At 37.5% G+C, this 22,524-nt stretch overlaps 1 protein-coding gene across 7 annotated transcripts in view; it reads right to left on the bottom strand.

Annotated features, from left to right (window-relative positions):
• Window positions 1-22,524, bottom strand: part of Nmdar1 (NMDA receptor 1) — a 96,911-nt gene that overhangs the window by 11,763 nt on the left and 62,624 nt on the right. For 5 of the 7 annotated variants that reach the window (XM_045765000.2, XM_045764998.2, XM_069311188.1 and 2 more), the window contains 6 exons: window positions 19,815-19,880; window positions 10,592-10,693; window positions 9,615-9,861; window positions 8,540-8,697; window positions 7,154-7,284; window positions 3,792-3,895 (listed from right to left, as the gene is read on the bottom strand). In XM_045765000.2, the coding sequence (XP_045620956.1) occupies window positions 3,792-3,895; window positions 7,154-7,284; window positions 8,540-8,697; window positions 9,615-9,861; window positions 10,592-10,693; window positions 19,815-19,880 (808 nt within the window). The remainder of the gene's footprint in view (window positions 1-3,791; window positions 3,896-7,153; window positions 7,285-8,539; window positions 8,698-9,614; window positions 9,862-10,591; window positions 10,694-19,814; window positions 19,881-22,524) is intronic. The other 2 variants (XM_045765002.2, XM_045765001.2) reach the window with 1 other exon arrangement.

Raw genomic sequence — 22,524 nt, forward strand, 5'->3', positions numbered from 1 at the left:
CCACTAAACCACTTCACTTTGGATGCAGTTGCCCATAAAGACTAAATTTAAGTGTATTAAATGAAAGGATGTGATGCAGGTAGAATCATATCCTGGTTGCTAGATTCAGCATGAAAGGGAGAGCCCAAAAGTGGTGAGATGTGTGACCTATCAGGTAGTCCCAGCAGTCCCTGAACCTCAGATGAATGGGAACATGCCAATAAGCATGGGACAAGTGTGAGGTGAAAGAATTTGATGGACCAATGACTAGGTTGCTAGGCAAAATGTAGTACAGAAAATTAAGACACTGATCTCAGACAAACACAGAACTGCTGAAATCTCTGCTTGAAGAAGACTTTCTTCACCGCCGAAAAAAAAAGAAAATTGAAACCCAAAGAATATATCACACTAAATTACGCTAACCAACAACTCACAAATGTGAGCATGGACGAAGGCAGCTGTATACAGCTAAGTAGAAACTTGCAGGGGTGAAAAGACCAACTCCTGGCCAGACCCCAAGACCTTACTTGCAAGGCCAAGGCATCCCTGGCTGGCCCTGGCCTGCTGAAAAGCCAAATTAGGGGTTATTTACCATGGAACTCTAACCCACCAAAGCAGTAAATGCCCAGACAGTACAGCACTCCAGCTTAAAAGTCAACTAGAAAAAATCCTCAAAAATATTGGAGAAACTTGTCTCAGTTGAAGCCATTAGAAATAGTGGTCCTTAGAAAATGTAGCTTTGTTAGAGGTAGCTGCTGCATTGCCAAATGTTTTGGCCTTGAGCCTTCAAGCTGCATCAGCCAGTATTTTTACTGTATGTTATGGCTGCAGGTGCACTGTGCTGAGGCAGTTTCAGAGTTCTGAACATTTTTGCTGTTTTTCTCTTTACTCTTCTTATCCCTGGAATTTCCTGATGAAATGGTGCAGCAGGATCTGTATGATGCAAGGACATCCTTTCAGCCATTAAATCAGGTGTTCTAGTAAGGAGGCTGGTGGATGTTTCTTTTATGATTGGGTATTAAAATACAACTGAACAAATTAGAGGATGTTGATTCGGAAAATTTCTTCAAAAGGTCAGATGTAACACAAACAAGGAGCAACGGTTTCAAGTTCAATAAGCCACAATGTAGGACTGAGAACAAGAGATGCTTTTTCACCCACAGGGTTATTAACCAACGGAACTGCCTACCCGCCAAAGCTGTTAATGCCAAAACTGTTGGGTTTTAAAGTACAGCTGGAAAAGATCATCAAGGGGAAATAGGGGGACCTTTGACAAGCCACTGGCATCTTGTCCTTGTCAAGGCCACTAGTGTTAATGGCTCTCAGGTAAACTCTCAGGTAAACTCAGGTATTTTTTTACTTCTGCTATTCCTGCAATTGCAGGTAGGCAGTTCCAGGTTTGGAGAAGTCGCAGCAGGACTATTTGTTGCCATTTTAGTAGGGCTTGAAAAGGCTTTGAGTGTTAATGAGAGTACTTTCTGTAATCAATGGGTTGGACTGAGCTTTTCCCCGGTGCCTTCACAGCACCATTATAACCTCACAGGAACATCGGAAAACATCCCTGTTGAGCTGGTGAAAATGTCACCCTGCTCTGATTGCCGTAATCCTGTCTAACAGGACATTCATTGATCTTACCTTAGCTTGTATCAGTGGAATAGCTAAAAAAATAATACTTTATTACCTTAATTTTAAATCTATTATACATGTAAGCAATATATTATACTGTGCAGTATGTATATGAAATATCTACTTGTGGATATTAAAGGTTTTAAATTGTGCTTTGGCTTAACTGGTGAATCTTTAACTCATTTGTAGCTAAATTAATCCATTGCCTGTTGAATTAAACAAAACTTGTTCAATCATCCAGTCAAGATTTTTCAAAGCCTACAGTATATCAAATTAAATGTGATATAAAGATTGTCAAAAACTATTTATACAGTTCTACAGAAAAAAATTACACAGCCAATTGATAATTCAAATATCATCACAAATCATATATTTTGGGTTTGCAATACAGTAGTTGCAAATTCTCCCCAGTTGAATAATTTGCAATTTGGCCAACAAATGTATGGAAATATATAAACATTCCTGTAAATTTTTCAATTCTTACTCATTTTTACATTTCATAATTGTTATAATATAGTGTAAATCTTGATAAGATTCATTTGATTGGCAATAGTGAGGGACAGGAAGCCTGTTTACCTTACTGAAATCTTCCCCAGGCCAACTAGGGGAGTTGGCCTGGGGGCGAAGCAGTCCCTGTGGCATGTGTCGGCATGTAAGCGAGTGTCTTACCACTATGCCGCGGGGACTGCTTGGCCCCCAGGCCAACTCCCCTAGTTGGCCTGGGGAAGATCTCAGTAAGGTAAACAGGCTTCCTGTCCCTCACTATTGCCAACCAAATGAATCTTATCTGACCCCCCTCTAGGATGCAACCCACAACAGTTGCCCAATTTCCAGGTCCTGTACCTATTTACTGCTAGGTGAAACAGAGGCATCAGGTGCAAGGAAACATTGCTGAAATACTCCTGTTCTACAGGAGAATTACAGTAAAGCTAGGACCATATGGCTGTAATGTGACTGCACCAATACAGTACGTGTACTGTACTCTTGACACTGGACGTGTCCTGACCATGTATTATCCTCTGTACTATCTAGGTGTCACCTCTCATTACTCAAAGAATTTCATCCATTTTTAGTTTGATATTTTGAAATTTATTAGTAAAAAAGATGTCTATCAGTAATAGTAGTCGGGCTAAACCAGTTAAGACAAATAAGAGCTATTTTAACATTGACGATAAGAATGCTGGGAAAGGAGCTCATTGATGACACTTGCACTGTTTCTATTATCAAAAAGCCAAAGGAGAGAGTTCCAGCGGCAAAGCTTGAGAGGTAAAGCCTCAGGGGCATAAATTTGTGTGAGTTTGATCAAGCAGTTTACAAATACCAGAAGTGTATTGTGATACAATCAAAGACATGGTTGTGGACTATTTAGAATAAAAGCACCATGTGAAACACAGAAACCCTTTCTCAAGCATTTCTTTGGAGTTACCAACTTTTTCAAGGGTAACAAACAGAAAATTATAGCTCCTTAAAAACCAACAATTCAGGTCAGGTATAATGTTTACATGCTAGTGTCATGATGACCTAATCGCCCCGAAAACAACTGTTATCTTACATACACTGCTGTTTCCTCTCAACAAAAATGCTAGAGGGTTGACAATTTAACAAAAAAATCACTGTTTTCATTGTAATGATAGTAGATATACAAATGGCTTCACACTATTTTTGCATCATTAAGTTCTTTTCATGTACAGTCAATTTTGCTTCTCTTCAATGAACGGAATACTAACAATTTAATTATAAGATATTTATGTTAGTGTATTTGTATTTCAGTCACATTTATGCTCATTAAATTTATTTTCCAAACCTCTAAAGGTCTCTCCTTTATACTGTACATTTGATCACATCCACCACAAATAACAACAGACAACTTCATTTAAAATTCTAAATCTCATTAATGTCATGACTATATTTTTTGATGGGCAGAGTAATCACTACTATACACTGATGTCAGTGTATACATACAGTCATACACCAAGAAAAGTCATCGTCAGTTGAGTAGTACGATTCTATTATTTTGTGTTGTCCTGGTGTTTACTATATTAAAAATCCTTTAAAAATATCCAGTCTTCCCCTTCAATCTTTCCCAACAAAATACAGCAAGCACCTTAAATTCATAACAAACTCTTTAAATCTCCTCAATATTAACCATTAAAAGCTTGGCTGGAAATGTCGAGAGATAAGCTTACCTTCACCTATACCACTGTTGAGCAAAACTCCCCATGCAAACCAAATTGCAGAAGACAGGTTAAGAGCATCTTCCTCTGTGCCATCCATATTGGCAAGCTTATACCTGAAATTATGAACAAATATATAATGTCAAGCTGATGATAGAACTCCTCTTATTCTAGATGCAGTAGCACTAAAGTAAGAAGCTTTTAGTTTTGCTAAATATTTCTCAAACGAGTAAGTGTGAGAGGATGTGATGATGCTCAGCAGAATTGTTTTTTAAGGGAAAATATAAATATTTGTTGTATTGTATTTGACAATTAAACGCAAAGAATTGCACACCTGGTCTTATGTAGTGCTGTGAGCAAAGACTGGAATGTTTTGGCACTTGTTTATACATGATTCTACAAACAATAATGGGCATGATATTGTAGATGAATGATATTTTATAATATATAAAACTGTCATTCCTGAGTTTACCTGAGAGCCACTAACACTAGTGGCCTCAACGAGGACAGGAAGGCAGCGGCTTGTCGAAGGGCCCCCATTTGTCTTGATGATCTTTTCCAGCTGTACTTTAAAACCCAACAGAGTTTTAGCATTAACTGCTTTGGTGGGTAGGCTGTTCCATGGGTTAATAACCCTGTGGGTGAAAAAGCATCTCCTGTTCTCAGTCCTACATAGCGTCTTTTTGAGCTTGAAACCGTTGCTCCTTGTTTGTGTTACATTTCATCTCCCGAAGAAAATATCTGGATCAATATCCTTCAATTTTTTCAATATTTTAACAGTTTCAATAAGATCTGCCCTGTCATGCCTAGTTTGTAGTGTTGTTAGCCCTGTGGCCTTCAACCATTTCTGATACGTGAGTTGACTTAACTCTGGAATGATTTTTGTTGCCCGGTGTTGCACTTTCTCCAGAGCAGCTATATCCTTCTGAAGATGAAGTCTCCATGCTTGGATGCAGTAATCCAAATGTGCCAGCACCAGAGATTTATACAATTGAATCACTACCTTCTTTTCCATGAAATTGAAGGTGCGCTTCATTATTCCAAGTGTTTGATTAGCTTTTTTAACTGCTGTTCCTACCTGCTGTGCAACTTTCATTGAGTAATGGATTTTGACTCCAAGGTCCTTTTCCTCATCAATCTGCTGTAATGTAATGTTATTAATTTGGTAGTTGTGGCGTGGGTTGTTGTACCCCACATGCAGTGTTTTGCATTTGTCAATATTAACACTTTCGCTGCCCGATGCCGCATATTTCGTCACAGAACCAAAATACAGAGTGTGTGTGAAGATGCAAATGGCGTCATTCATTTTTTTTTTTTTTAGAAATTCCATATATTGTCCAAATACTATGGGACTTATTTTTAAATGTGCACCAACTTCTGCCCATTCTCTGTATATCCCATGTGGCCTCCTGACCCAACTGTGTGGGCACCCACCCACGCTGGAGGCTCACTGTTCTCGTGACCTCGTTTGTGACAGCCGCGGCCTCCCCTCGAGTCGAAAAGTTTCCCCATTCTGGTTAATTTTATCTCAGGTATTTGTTGTTATCGGCTTTATAAACACTGAAAATTGACTTCCAGATGGATACTGATCAGGAACAGAGCCAATCCATGACGAAAGCATTGAAAGAAACACGAATGAGGGAAAAGTTATTGAGTTTTTGTTGAAAGTATAGAAAAGTGAGACTTATATGTTCTTATATGCACATTATCTCTTTACAGCATTCTATTGCGAACAATTTGATACCAAATTGAACGATGTAGTATGAAAATTGAGGTCAGAAAGCTAAAAATTTGATTTATTTGAGTATAAACATTTGTGGGGGTGGCGAGCTCATGCACACCGCTCTGCTAACCTTGAGGTGCGCGGCAGGTCGCCCGCTGGGGCAGTAAAAGTGTTAAAATGCATTTGCCAGTCATCTGACCATTTGTGGAGTTCCTGCAGACCTCTTTGTAAGGCTACAACATCATTATCATTCCTTACTTTGCCATAAATCTTTGTGTCATCTGCAAATTTTATGATGTGGTTTGAAATATTCTGTTCTATGTCATTGATGTATAAACCAAAAGAGTTGGCCCCAAAATGGACCCCTGTGGTACACCACTTACCACATTTCTCCAATCAGATTCATTCGCATTTAGCACCGCTCTTTGTTTTCTTTGTTTTAACCATTGTGTTATCCATTCTAGTATTCTTCCATTTATTCCCTGTACCTGTAACTTCCCTGCCAGTCTTTCATATGGTGCCTTGTCAAAGGCTTTAGCAAAATCCATGTATACTATATCAACCAAAAGTCATTTGTCTGAGTAGCTGGTTACCGTTTCAAAAAATGAAACTACCTAACTGTGATTATCTAAGTGTAGTTACAGGATGAGAGCTACGCTCGTGGTGTCCCACCTCCCTAGCATGTGAGCAGGTGTTGCACTTGTTGTGAATTAAGGGGCGATGATGAATGTGGGATTGGATGTGCCCCAGTGTACCCGTAACGGGTTAATCGCAAAGCCTAATGGCAAAACGTATGATGCATATCACCAGAAACTAGTATGTCTTGCGGCAAATAAATGCACAGACAGGCAGATGATTGGGAGACCTCCAGGAGTCTCTCAGGGTGACAAGCACCAGCCCCACCCCACACAGAGAACACTGGGTAGCAAAACCAAAGACTCGCCCCCCCAACTACTAAAATGCAAAAATCATCCAGTGCCCTCCGGTAGAGCAGAAACCAGCCGCCTACCACGTCTGAGGGCACACCAAGGGGTCACTAACTCCAGCCATCTCTCGGCTAAGCCGTCGCAGGACACCATCACCCCGCCGGGAGAACCAGCCAAAAAATGTTTGAAATCTATCAACAATCCTGTGACCCAATGTGACATGAGTGCCAAGCGTTGTAACAATCTGGATCATTGAATAGGAATGCCAAACGGCAGTATCAAATCCGAAATTGCGAAACAGAACGTAATCCGGCGTCTCCCAGGCGGAGGAGGTGTACACACATCCGCTCGTCGTCAAGGTTAAACCAGAAGTCCTTGTACTTGTAAGGCAGGATTTATTTTTAACAAACTCATGTTGAGTTGATTTTACAAGATTGTTCACTGAGAGATGGTGAATGATTCCCTCCCTTAGGATTCTCTCCATGAGCTTGCAGATGTGTGATGTCAAGCTGATTTGACGGAAGTTCTCTCCTGAGCTCTTTCTGCCATTTTTTAAAATAGGGCCTTTTATTATATTAGTTCCCTTTTTATAATCTAAGCTAATACCTCCCTACCCCATGACAGTGAAAAACAGCGTAAAGATAATATATGTATTATAGGACTATGTATCTATACATAAAACAAGATCTGAACATAAGTCCTCTAGATATAAATCAGCAACCTACCGGCCAAAAGGACTGAATCTGTCGAGGAGGTAGAGGACAAGTGCCACTACATGTACCGACACCATGACCAGAATCCACAGTGTGTTGCGAAAGGGCTGAAGAAAGGACACTAAGGTGGAGTACCGAGGTTGCTGTGGACAGAAAAATAAATATAACTACTATACTGTATATCTGACAAGACAGATGGAAAAAGCACAACTTTACATTGTCAATTTTTTAAATCACAGTACTTGTCCACAACAATAATCCCTACACTAAAAGATATTGCCAATGCCAAATGACAAAGAGGATCAAATCATTTGAAGGGGTATTAATTTCACATACATAATGATTATACTCATATGAAATAAAGCAGTTCCAATGTAAAATTTGGTTAGTAAATTTCAATGATACAGTGAGATGAAGGCATGGGAGGCACTGAAATACTGATGAGGCATCAAGACATTGAATGGTGTTAATACAAACCTCATATTATATAGCTATATTTATTAACCTGTTTTTACATAACAATTATTTTGTTTAATTTTCAATGAGACTTAATAAAGTAAATTCAAACAATATCGAAAAGGAACTCAAACAGGACAACAATGGAACTCAAACAGGACAGCAAAGGAAGTCAAATAGAACAACAAAGGAAGTCAAACAGGACAACAAGGAATTCAAACAGGAAAACAAAGAAAGTCAAACAGGACAACAAAGAAGTCAAACAGGACAACAAAGAAATCAAACAGGACAACAAAGGATATCAAACAGGACAACAAAGGAAGTCAAACATGACAACAAAGAAAGTCAAACAGGACAACAAAGAAGTCAAACAGGACAACAAAGTCAAACAGGACAACAAAGAAGTCAAACAGGACAACAAAGTCAAACAGAACAACAAAGGGAGTCAAACAGGACAACAAGGAATTCAAACAGGACAACAAAGAAATCAAACAGGACAACAAAGGATGTCAAACAGGACAACAAAGGAAGTCAAACAGGACAACAAAGAAAGTCAAACAGGACAACAAAGAAGTCAAACAGGACAACAAAGGAAGTCAAACAGGACAACAAGGAAGTCAAACAGGACAACAAGGAAGTCAAACATGACAACAAAGGAAGTCAAACAGGACAACAAGGAAGTCAAACAGGACAACAAGGAAGTCAAACAGGACAACAAAGGAAGTCAAACAGGACAACAAAGGATGTCAAATAGGACAACTAAGGAAGTCAAACAGGACAACAAAGGAAGTCAAACAGGAAATCAAATAGGACAACAGAGAAATTAGGTCAGAAAGAAACCAATAGATCAAAACTAGGTTGAAAAGACATTTTACGACATTATTTGCCCCAAATGGATAAAAAACACATAGTAGGATTTTCCTCAGTAGTCAAATCACCTACCTTTCTTTCTAAGATAGTGATTCCTTGATACTTGAAAGGCTTTGAGAACTCTATAACCTGCGCCCGCTCTGGGTTGATGGTGAGAGGTGCAACTATCATGTCGGCACCGTGGGTTTGGTTCACCAGCTGACCAATCAGACCAGTCCACTCTTTCTTGCCTACAACACAGTTACACATTGATATAATGCACATCATTATTCACCCAGTAATCAGGGAATGAGATATGGGTTATAAAGAGATAATTATATACTGGTAGACATCAGTGCAAAGTTGAAACACCAAATTGTTGTTAGATTTTAAATGTAGATGAAGTCTTATTTTGAGGAGAGCAAAACTTTAGTAAGGTCCAGAGTATATGTTAAATATGAGGAATATGTTGATGCAGGGAATTTTATTTACCTGAGCCTATCTCATCCCAGGATAAACAAATTTATTCCTACTTTTAGGAATAAAAAAGCAAGGCAGTATAGTTTAAATAATATAATTCAGTATAATAATCCAATGAAGGTACAGCAAATTTTTTATAACATCACATTTTATGTAACCTATGCACAAACTGACCATTTTCAAACTGAGTTAATAATAATCTGTTAGAAGAGTGCCGACTAGTTTCGAACAATGAAATGTTCTAAACAGGCTCCTACTGTGACCAACAGTGTAATGACTCGTGTGCAATGCCTAGCTTTACTGTTAATCTTAATGTTTGCTTTTCAGTTAAAATATCAGTTTGTTTAATTTTTGTCAATTTTAATTTGCATGTTTCATTTGCTAGTGTTTGCAAGTACAGTACTACTGTATATGTTTAGTTGTGTATGAGAGAATGTATGTTTGTCTATATTTGAAAATCATCTTGAGGCAATGTAGAAACAAAATGTTTATTTTTTCCTGCGCATCACGGAATTGTCATGGGACACTACGAGCATTGCTCTCATCCTGTAACTACACTTATGTAATTACATGAAACAGGTGCTCAGTATCAAGGTTAATTAAAACATTTTCTAAAATTACAAAATAATTTTAGTTTTATGACAAATTATATTAAATTGACTACAACAATATTCTCTGATTATCTTACCTGTGTTTTCATTCATCTGGAGAGAACCAAACTGGCCGTCAGGAGAAAGCGCAAGTTCAAAAGTGAAATTGATCTTATTAGCAAGTGTATTGAGCAAGTCAATGCAATAACCAGTGCAACAAAAGAGGTCAGAGCCCTCTCCTGAGCTATTGTACCAAGGACAGAGAACACGGCCACCTCCCAGACATTCTGCTTTGCTTTCAATTTTCTGTGTTGTCACAAAAGGTTTCTCCTCAATAGTCAGGACCTGAGGGTATTGTGATAATGTTAAATATGAGGGCAACCATATTTCTAACACATTTAAATGAAATCTTGAACGATATAATTTGGGTTTCATCATTATCATCGTCAGTACTGTAGCTCCTACATTGTTATTTTTTGCTACTCAGGAAAGGTTGCAAAGGTATGAGTTGAGAAATTGGTAAAAAATATAAATGTGGCAGGCAAATTATTCTCAGTATAATTTTAGCAATTTAACAGACAAGGCATATATTGCTACATATAAATTATCACAAAAAAGCTGTCAATCATTTATTCCCTCCTAATAAACTGTTTCCATTCATTCCTATACTTTACTACATATACAAAGTATTCTCATACACCATATTTGTCCACCTACTTAATATCTTTTTTCTCTTTTATTTTCCTACTCTGAAACTCACTTGTATTCATGCTCCTTATCAATTTGCTCCTCATAGCTATACTGCTGTAGCACATTTGCCTCAGCCTTAAAAGTTATAGACTTTTTTTTTACTTTGCTTTGCATTACAGTTCTGAATTTCAACCATCCTCTGACACAATCAATACTCTTTGGATTATTAATATCTAATGCTCTAGTTGGAGACTTCGTATTCATATCAGACTTGTGTTTCACATCCATTCATTAGGGTTGAAAGAATTAATCATTCATTCACATATCTAGCTAAGTCAAGTTTACAACTTACTAATTTCTAAGCACAATTGATCCTTTGACTGACCTTAAGTCTTGTGGGGATCATGTAACCTTGGGGCTTGATGGTCGTATTTCCTGGCCACACGATGGCGTTCTCATTGATTTCTAATGTCATCGTTTCTTTTGTCTAGCAATTGGTCACATAAGTCCACAGGGAGTCGAATATGAGGTCACAGCAGGTTGGGGTAGAGAGTAAATAACACTAAGAATATTAGTACAAAAATTTAAAATCCAGTGTTGAATGTAATGAAATATCTCCTGCTGGTGGGTCCCTTGGTAGCTCTCCTAGCTACCCACCTGGCTAGCTGACCTACTTAAGAACTGCACCAGGATTCGGTGATTCGTGAGTGCCTACAGAAAACCAGGACCAGAATCTAGCGTCCTCAATAATCTGGAGATCTAGGATCATCACAGTACTCAAAAGAAAGATACACAAAAAAGGCCCTTGTGCAAATGAAGTTCAAACGATGGACAACATTTATCTGAACAAGCAGAACCTGAGCCCAGTGGAACAGCAGTAATCGTATCAACAAGGCACCAGGTGTGAGAATATGTGAGGTGGCATTTCAAAACAACTGGAGGCTGGTGCTGCCACCTGGTGGAGCACATGAGTGATGGATCAGTGGTTTGACTTGGGTAATGATTGTTTATATAGTTTGGGACAGCAAAGCAAATGGTAACCATGTTTAAGCTTTAAGTACCACTAGAAAACTGTATGTCATTTGTTAAATTTCTTAGTAAAATTAAGTTTTTTGTTGTACAGTCTATATATTACTTTACATCTCATAGTGTTAAATATTACCCCAAAAATGTACAACATTCATAATCCTAAGTTATGCATGAGCTGCTGTGCATAATTAATGGCTTTATAAAGTATACAAATATTGTACCTACTACATAACCACTATAATCTTATCTGTATTTTTCAAGAACAACTGAAAGAGTGCATCACGAGCAGTTTGTAATATGGGGACTTCAAAATTGTTCATAAAAGGGGGGCTAAAATGAGGACTGTGAGGCCGTTTGTAATTTCAGATTATAAGTCTGTATGTTTGTATGTCATGTCTGACTCCCTGTATGTCAGCTAGCCAGGTGGGTAGCTCATGCAGCTACCAAGGGAGCCCCTCCCAGAATAGGCTAATTTACTTGAAACTATAAGATCAATGAGTAACAAATATTCATAAATCAATAATTATTTTTATTGTGCATGAAAGTTAGTAATATAAGTTTGTTAAAAAGTGATTTAAGTGTATAACATTTTTAATGTCATAGAGTATAAAATAAGTTCACACGCATTCATAAACCAGGATATTAGTTATTTCTGAGGTAGCGCTTAAGACGTGGCTCCCGACAGATTATGAACTGGGACCACAGGGCCATGTCATCTCACCAGGCATTTCAGAATAGCTCACCCAGAACAAGAACCAGAATCTTGCTCTTTCACAGAGGCAGGGGAGCTAAGCATGTCATAAACATCATACATTCCCAAAAAGGCAAAAAAAAATAGCACAAAAAAATTGCACAAAAATTAAACAAAAAAATTATTGAAGTATTTGTTATGGACGAATACTAAACAAAACTTAAAGTTATGCAGAAATAAGCAAAATATCACCCTCCTGCTACCCCCCCTCTCACCATCAGATGACAATGCTAGTCAACCAGGGTCAGGTGCCACATAGCCCATCACTCTCTTGCCTGATGACACAGGGTGACGCAGGTAAATATAGCCAGGCATCTGGTTGATTGATACCTGGTTGATGGGGTTCTGGGGATGTGCAGTTGGAACAACCGTGGACATCTTTTAGAGGAAACTAGATTGTTTCCTCCAAGGAGTGCCGGACCAACCGGGGTGTGGTGGATATGTGGGCCTGCGGGCCGCTCCAAGCAATAGCTTAGTGGACCAAACTCTCAGAAGTCAAGCCTGGCTTGGGGAGTAGAACAACTCCCAGAACCCCATCAATCAGGTATCAATCAACCAGATGCCCGGCTATATCTACCTGCATCACCCTAAGGCTGTGTTTATTTTGTTTAGTGACTAGTGTTTCTGTTATTATTATAATTTAGTGTTGCATTTTCTGCTTTATTACAACAGCATTAATGTCTGATGGCAGGAGGGGGTAAGCAGCATGGTAGTATTTTGCTTGTGAATAGTTTTTAGTTTTGCTTGGTATTAAATCGTATCAAAAAATTTTCTCTATGTTTTTTTTTTTTGAGCCCTTGTAACCTGCTTTTATCTTTCTGGCAGGGTTTTCCCCTCAGTGTATGGTGTCTGTGAAATCCTCTGGTCCCCTGCCTCTGTGAGGAAGGAGGGGGGGGGGGGGGAAGGGGGGCAAGATTCTGGTAATTGGTACTTGTTCCTGGTAAGTCATGAGAAAGTCTGAGCACACCTGGTAAGATGGTATTAGCCCTGGGAATCAGTGCATAAGCTGTGGAGCTCCCAGAAAAAGCTATTACTGTATCTGGTTACCCATATAAAATGGCCATTTCCTAGCCATCAATATGATGTACCATCTAGGTCTCTCCCAAATTGTATATGAACTTGTTCTTTTTTTTACTTTATATATTAATTTATACCCAGTATTATTATATTTTTTGTTTATAATATATATATATATATATATATATATATATATATATATATATATATATATATATATATATATATATATATATATATATATATATTATATAGAGTAGGCATCCATCAGTCTCAGGAGACTATGGAGTTGCACTCTGGTTCTCGGTCTGGAGTGGCCTCTCCAGGGCGCAAAGCTTTCAAATTCGTTTTGAAAGACGAGCATTTCACATGACGAGCTCGGTGCCGGAACGGATTAAATTCGTTAATCGAGGTTCCACTCTGTGTGTGTGTGTACGTGTGTGTACGTGTATGTGTTTACTAGTTGTGTTTTTGCGGGGGTTGAGCTTTGCTCTTTCGGCCCGCCTCTCAACTGTCAATCAACTGTTTACTAACTACTTTTTTTCTTTTTTTTTTCCACACCACACACACACACACACACACACACCCAGGAAGCAGCCCGTGACAGCTGACTAACTCCCAGGTACCTATTTACTGCTAGGTAACAGGGGCACTTAGGGTGAAAGAAACTTTGCCCATTTGTTTCTGCCTCGTGCGGGAATCGAACCCGCGCCACAGAATTACGAGTCCTGCGCGCTATCCACCAGGCTACGAGGCCCCTAGTATGTATGTATGTGTATGTGTATGTAATTACCTAAGTGTAATTACCTAAGTGTAGTTACAGGATGAGAGCTACGCTCGTGGTGTCCCGTCTTCCCAGCACTCTTTGTCATATAACGCTTTGAAACTACTGACGGTCTTGGCCTCCACCACCTTCTCACTTAACTTGTTCCAACCGTCTACCACTCTATTTGCGAAGGTGAATTTTCTTATATTTCTTCGGCATCTGTGTTTGGCTAGTTTAAATCTATGACCTCTTGTTCTTGAAATTCCAGGTCTCAGGAAGTCTTCCCTGTCGATTTTATCAATTCCTGTTACTATTTTGTATGTAGTGATCATATCACCTCTTTTTCTTCTGTCTTCTAGTTTTGGCATATTTAATGCTTCTAACCTCTCCTCGTAGCTCTTGCCCTTCAGTTCTGGGAGCCACTTAGTAGCATGTCTTTGCACCTTTTCCAGTTTGTTGATGTGCTTCTTAAGATATGGGCACCACACAACAGCTGCATATTCAAGCTTTGGCCTAACAAAAGTCATGAACAATTTCTTTAGTATATCGCCATCCATGTATTTAAATGCAATTCTGAAGTTAGAAAGCATAGCATAGGCTCCTTGCACAATATTCTTTATGTGGTCCTCAGGTGATAGTTTTCTATCTAGAACCACTCCTAGATCTCTTTCTTTATCAGAATTCTTTAAAGATTTCTCACATAATATATAGGTTGTGTGGGGTCTATGTTCTCCTATTCCACATTCCATAACATGACATTTATTAACATTAAATTCCATTTGCCAAGTGGTGCTCCATATACTTATTTTGTCCAGGTCTTTTTGAAGGGCATGACAGTCATCTAAATTTCTTATCCTTCCTATTATCTTAGCATCATCAGCAAACATGTTCATATAATTCTGTATACCAACTGGTAGATCATTTATGTACACAATAAACATCACTGGTGCAAGAACTGAACCCTGTGGTACTCCACTTGTGACATTTCTCCATTCTGATACATTGCCTCTGATTACTGCCCTCATTTTTCTATCAGTCAGAAAATTTTTCATCCATGATAGAAGCTTACCTGTCACCCCTCCAATATTTTCCAGTTTCCAGAACAACCTCTTATGTGGAACTCTGTCGAAAGCCTGAAAGTCGAAAGCATGTGTACTTTTGTACTCACCTAATTGTGCTTGCGGGGGTTGAGCTTTGGCTCTTTGGTCCCGCCTGTGTGTGTGTGTGTGTGTGTGTGTGTGTGTGTGTGTGTGTGTGTGTGTGTGTGTGTGTGTGTGTATATATATATATATATATATATATATATATATATATATATATATATATATTGTATTAGTATATTTTGGTAGCAGTCTTTCTTGTAAACATATGTTGGTGAATATGGCCGAAAGGGTAAGATTAATAATTCTAACATAAATCTTCTCAATATTTCTTACGTTTTTCTTCACTGTCCGGGGTAATTGAACAATGAACTCTCCAAATGAAGTGTGATGTCTCACTACAGATAAGACCCCAAACCTGCACAGAAGCAAGCAGATAAAATGTATACCCATGGTAACATACCTCATTTTTACCCATTGTTTCATGTTCTGTCTTTTCCCAATGATTTGTTTCCTGTCACCTCACCCAAAAACGTTGGGTGATATATATTCAGATCAAGAATATAAGCATGAAACGGAGTACATAAAAATCAGTCTTTGAAAATGGGAGAAGTCTTGCAAAATGCTTCTAGGCATCAGTTCATAAATTAAAAAATAAATGTAAAAATGAACTTTGGAGAGTTAATTTTTCAATTAACCCCCGACAGTGAAGAAAAATGTAAGAAATATTAAGAAGATTCATGTTAGAAATATCAATCTTACCATTTCGGTCATATTCAACAACACAAACACACACACATATACATCCATACATACAGAGAGTAATGTGAAATGTAAAGTTGGACCTCAGTCTGCATGAGGGATGTGTTCTTGGATAAACTTTTGTATAGCAAATTCTCAGAACTTATGTGGCTGGAAAGTAGCAGTATAGTACATAATGAAGTGAAGAACACTTGGGAGAAACTATGATTCTAAAATGCAATCCAAAAAAGTGTGTATGTAAAAAACTGAGTTACAAAGTCAAAGAATGTCTTTGACTTTGAGTGTCAATCAAAATTGTGTCACAGAGCACGACAGAATTTGAGTGTCACGCAGATTAAAAAACATAACTCACTTGAACGACCCTCGTGCACAAACTCATGTACTGAAAAGCCTACCCACACACAGTTAAAATTTGAGTGTAAGACTAAACTGAACCTATGTGATTTTGCATTCTCTGAACTCATACAGAGTAATGCCCAACTGTATAGAGTCAGTATATATGAACAGGGAAAGAAATTCTTTATTATATTTTTCAGACTCTGTATATTAATTTATATACCATTAAGCAAAAATAATTTACAAATACAGTATTGTATTACTAAAATCAGAATCTGTACATTCCAATATATTAAACTTCCAAACATTAGTTCTAAAATTAGTTATTTGTATGAAATAACTAAAACAAGTTTAAATACAAGATTTACCAATGTGGCCAGGACACAATGCTTCAGAAACATTTGTACTAAAATTAACAGGCTGGTAGTTAACTTGCCACACTACTGTTGAGAGATCAAGTTCTCGCAGATCCTCCCTACAAGACCTGTGTCATGGAGAGAAGCAACAACCATATCTGATCATTAACGCAGAGTAGCAGTCCTTATTGTCAAGGACGGATCATGATTTATTGATGTGGCTAAACCCCGCTAGTACGGATTACTTAGATGGTACGTGGCATAACAAATATAAGCAAAACACAATGACTTTCCTAACCAATCTGTTTCCACTTTAAATGCTGTTTACATTATCATTAAATTATTTCACTTGTTTATTGTGAGTGGGAAGTGGAGTGGTATCTCTAGAGTATGAGGATACTTAATATCATACACCTGTATTTTCCAGCCAACTCACAGAGAGAGAAAGCAAATGTTTCCCTTATATTTGTCAGGCTTTCTTGCCTTTTTCCACTTTGTGATAAATTTGATGTTGGTATTACAGCCATTCCTAAATTGTTTTAAAAATTTTTTATGTTGTACTGCATATGGTTACTCTATTTGTTTTCTAAAAGAGCCATTTTCAGTGTGAAAAGGTTATCTTTTAAATCATGAGCTGATCATTGCCAGTACAATATGTTTTATTATAAGTGCGAATATAATGTGATTTGTTATTTAATAGTGTAAAGTAGTATTGTATTTTATATCATGGTAATGCTGGGTACTACTGCACCTTATATCATGGTAATGCTAAATATGTCTGATAGTCCATATCTTGGTATCTTAGTAGATATCTTGGTAGCTACTACTATATCTTACAATATGACATGATTGGATACCACAGCATCTTATATCACATAAAACATATGTACCACTTTGGAAGAACATACAATATTATATACTGTATAAACTAACATTCAGTGTACAACTTCTTGTTGAATACACAAATCATTCAAATAAACGAGGAACACAGCATCATCTCCCGGCAACATTACCACACGTGCTAAATACACGCTCACAGATGCAGGTTCAGAATTTTGACAATGCAATACTGTACTGTAAATACAGAGTTTGTGGTTTCTATTATTAGGTTAAATGGATTTATTAAGATGAAGACTTATAAAGATAAAGGTAGATAAAGCATGCAAAACTTCATTTTATAAAGCAGTTAATAAACAACTGCTTAAATGTTTTAATCTGAATCTTATCATCGTTATCATTTATTTCAACATTATTAAAACAAGGATTTACAGGGGGGGGGGACCTAAGCGTAATAGATATTATAAATGTTACGATGCAATCAACATTACACACTACTATGAAGATAAGCATTACAATACTGTACAGCTTATGAACAATTATTGAATCCTTTCATGAAGAACAATGTCAACATGAGAGGTCCAAACACAAACATTGATGACAACTGGCGTAACAATCCATCGTGCTTTATAGACCATGCAGGTTTTGCAATACCCCGCATGCTAGCAACACCCTTTTCATCAAACAACTGATGTATATATCACTGAAAATATTTGAAAACATATTAAGAAAAAAAAAAAGTTTAATAATTCGAAAAAAAATAAAATGCTAATTTAAGATATATTTTGTAAGGCTACCATAAGCCTAATAAAAATATAAGCAGTGAGGAAATAGAACAAGCAGTATGGTGGGCCATTTCTCACTTGCCCCTAGGTGGAACATGGCATCTACCACACTAGAAAGATTTAGAAGAATGCAGAGTGTGGCTCCAATTCCCAGAAGTCACTTAGGTTAGAGTAATACTTTTCTTTTCTAAAATCATTAATTTGCTAACATGTTTACTAGCTTTGTCTAGCAAACCAGGGGAATGGAAACTTCTTACTTCTTTCTATATTAATGTTAGTAACCTTGTGTTAAAATTGTAATCATGAAAGGCTTAAATACTGACTACTTTCTGGTCACAATTAACAGTACGTAAATCTCTTCCCTGGTGAGCCATCTGCAGTAAAATGCAACCAATTTTTGATCAGTATCATTCACACAATGAATGTTACTCAACCCAAACGACATCCTATGAATTCATGGCCAAAACGTGGATCATCATGTCAAAATATACATTCGTGTGAGTATCTTTAATGTGACCGTGGTGTAAACTACTCCAGCAGCAGAGATCACCTTACATTACATAATTAACATTGATATTATCAAACATATATATTTTGTCAGCATTTTGAGTTAAATTTATAAATGCTCATTCTTATCCATTCAGAGTTTGAAAATTTATTCCTGAATCACTAACGAGCTTTTACTTTTCCAAATTATGGTACTTTGCAGCTATTAAGTACGGCTGATGGTTGTAAATATCTGCACGGTATAAGCAATTATCATATGTATGAAAAGCATTATTATTTTTCATTATTTGAAGAAAAAAAATGATTAAAGGCAGGAAAAACTTAAATTTCTACAACAAATTTTTAAAATAAATTATAATATAGAATCTATTGTAAATTTAAATTTCAGTGCATACTTCTATTTACTCCCAACACTGGCATTCTTAGATTTGCTTTCATGTTCAGTATCTAGGAAAAAGTTGATGAGCAAATCTCTGAAGTGTCATGAAGAAAGGTGGTATATGCACAGGACCCCAACTTTGTTTATTTATTTATATATATACATATACATATACATATACATATACATATACATATATATATATATATATATATATATATATATATATATTGTACACAGTTCCTTTATTTATCTATTAACTTTTTCATTATAAAGATGAGAGGAGGTACCAAATATGAGAGAGAGTTTAGAGAAGCACAAGACTTGATGATTACTGCTGCTGTAAGTTTAACAACACGTCCAGTGCTGCCGGGCTGGAGGGTCACGTCACTAGTGCAGCAGCAGGCTTATACGAGCAGTTGGTCTCAATTGATTTGAAATGGGGCAAGATGGGTAGTCTGTTATAGTATATAATAAGATTTTATTTTTTGACACTACACATTTGTAGATCAAATCTTCTGTAGAAAGAGAATCAGAGCTCATTAAAAGGTAGCAATGACTTACAGTTGCTACCCATGTAAAAAGAAAAGTATGTTCATTCAATATTTGGGAAAATATAACCAATGATTCTTGATCAATAAAACCTTAACATAAAAATTTAATATGCATATTTGTGCATTAATATTATGATTCATAACCAGTGACAATCTTCACCGCACTCGAGCAAGTGCACATGCTGATGTTTTCTTGAATTTGTTACAAATATACAAAATATAATATTTAGACCTATCCAGTATCCAAAATACAATTTTTTTGAAACAATAAAGTTGTTATGATGGCCTGTAAAAGTAGTGACAAGGTTATATAATTGTCAATGATGCCCCTGGCCTAAATTAACAAACTACAAATCTTTAAACTTGTGTTCATGCAGCAACTATGAGCATCCCATCTTGCCCCTTGGCTGTGGGAAGAGCCTAGTTTACCTGCGGCTGCGGGGTAGTGGTGCCCAAGGTCTTTCCACCCTCCTCTTTCCCTGCACCCCGTGGCGGCTGCGAGAGAACATGGAAGCTTAGCCAGGCTGACTGACGGTCACCTGCCAAGCACTGTCCGTGATTGTATCGACAGCTTTTACTCCAGGCATTATATTTCAGCAATGCCAATAATGCATAATTCTTTCAAGGTTCAATAACTGTCATGTCATTGTAATCTTGCACCCGACTATAACTTCCTGTGCCACTACCACAGACCTTGAGAGGAGGAGCCTCTGCATGACACAGAAATGCACTGCACTCGAACTCTTCCCGCAAACGATTAAAGTAAACAAAATGCTACAGCACTTCATAATGAAAATTAAATAAAATGATAAGAAAAACTAGAAAAAAGTACTGACAACAATATATGTGAAACATCACATCATTTGTGACATTGAATTCTTCAAACTGAATGATAAATCACCCTTATTTACATTATACTTCAGAAAATCAATAATTTATCAGATGCTGTACATCATATCAAATTGGGAAGCAGTTGAAATATCTTAAATATTGATTCTAATCAAGTGGTACAGATAAACTGTTATTACTCAGTTGAACATATTGGTTCTCAGCCATCTGTACCATACTGTGGTAGAACTTTGGATGTATAGCACAAGAGAAAAATGAAAGAAAAGAACATGATGAAATTCTGCAAATCTATGGTACAGAGAATGTCCTATAATCATAGCTAACGTTCAAGATTATATTCAAATACAGAATAATAAACAAATAAACAAAGTAAAAAGTTAAAATATGTTACTTGTACTACCAAAACCAATAGCCTACCATTACCCCAAAACATTACCCCAAGCTGAAATTGATGATTCTCTTCCTTCAAAGTTAAAACAATTGGCTTCTAAGCATTTTAAAGGTCACTATCACCAGCATAGAATTAATCGTATCAAGTGTCTGGTGCTTTGGGTGAACCGAGACCTCGTGGGGGTGAGGATGCTAGGTTGCCTCGTACTATGCAACCTCTCACTTCAGCTGACAGCTTGAAACATATATATATCTCCTGTACTAGCAGTTAAAGTGATCTATGTCATGTTCATGAATTCCATATGTAACTTACAACTTTCATAGTGTTCATCAAATATTCAGGGCTTTTTTTATATTTTTTTTTAGATGGGAGGCAAGCAAAGATGTTGCCCTAATGAAGACACCGTTGTTATTAATAAATATTGTTATTAATTAGTACTTAAAATTTATCCCTAAAAGATGTTGGGTTTGTTATATAATGGCTCCTTTTTAGAGAGAAAGACTTTTTTTTCAGGTCAAGGGTTGTAGGACACCCACAGACCCTCCTCAGACCCCCAACCCACCTCCAGAAGCCAGTTATAATGGCCCTGGGGGCAGAGTGTTAGTCTGCTCTCAATACCTGGCACTGAAAGGCACCATTCCAAGGAGAAGGATCAGAGATAGGTATCAGTTGTAAAGGGATGGCCGAGCTGCCTTCATCATCAGAGTGGATGGGGCCACCCCTGGAGGAGAGCGAACTACTGTACCTCTAAAGCTAAACCCTGACCAGTTTTTGAAACTCTTAAACACTGTGGAACTGGAACCAGGGGAGGGGGGGGGAGGGCACCAGAAGCTGGGTGATCCACACCAGCATGGAAAGAAAATGGAGGGACAGGCATAGCCAGGTTATGACTCTGATCCCCAGTAGGTCAAATAGGACTCCTATGATTAATGTGACCCAGTAGTCCAGTAGTAAGAAGCCATATCAGCGAGATAGCTTCAGGCAGTCACCAAGCTGCTTTCTCCCCCCCCCCCCTTTAAAAAATTAGTTATTTCCATTATTGGTGGGAATAAAATGAAAAATGAGGTGTCACAGTGAAAGGCTTAAATACAGCTTGACTTCCCATTACAAAGTTTGTCCTATCTGACCTATTCCTACTGGCTGGCTTTCATCTAGTTCCTTCAGATAATTTGTTTTACCTAAATATATTTTAACTCCTCTTCAGCTACTACCACGTCAATCATTATACTTTCTACTCATCTACCAGCGTCCACATCAGATCACACCTTTAATTCATTCCTAAAAACCTGGACTCTCCTGTGAGTTCTTCAGAAACTATTAGGATGATTTCTTAGTCTTTTACTGTGTTTTCCTTCTAATTTGGCCACATAATAGCCTGAGGTCTGTAATTTCCCAAGTCCAGTTACGGTATGAAAGCTACACTCATGGTGTCTTATCTTCCCCACAAACTTTGTCATATGCTGTATTGAAACTATTGATGGTTTTTGCATCCACTACCTTCTCACTTGTACCATCCTTCTACTTTATTTGCAAAAGACAACTTTCCTATGTATTTTTGGAACCTTTGTTTCCTTAGCTTGAATCTGTGGCCTTGTGTTCATGAAGTTGCAGGTTTCAAAAATTCCTCCTAGTCTATTTTGTCAATTCCCTATACTGTATTATTTTGTACACAGTGATCATATTGCCTCTTTTTCTTTCTGTTTTCTAGCTTTGGCTTATTTAACACCTTTACCTTTTTCTTTTATCTCTTGTTTTTCAGGTCCAAAAGTTTAGTAGCATGTCTTTGCACCCTTTCCAGTTTGTTGATGTGCTTCTTAAGATAAGGGCACCATACAACTGCTGCATATTCCAATTTTGTGAGAATATGTAGATGAGCAGAGGGCTGATTTCTGACAGACA

The sequence above is a fragment of the Procambarus clarkii genome, chromosome 69, assembly GCF_040958095.1.
Source record: "Procambarus clarkii isolate CNS0578487 chromosome 69, FALCON_Pclarkii_2.0, whole genome shotgun sequence".
NCBI lineage: Eukaryota > Metazoa > Arthropoda > Malacostraca > Decapoda > Cambaridae > Procambarus > Procambarus clarkii.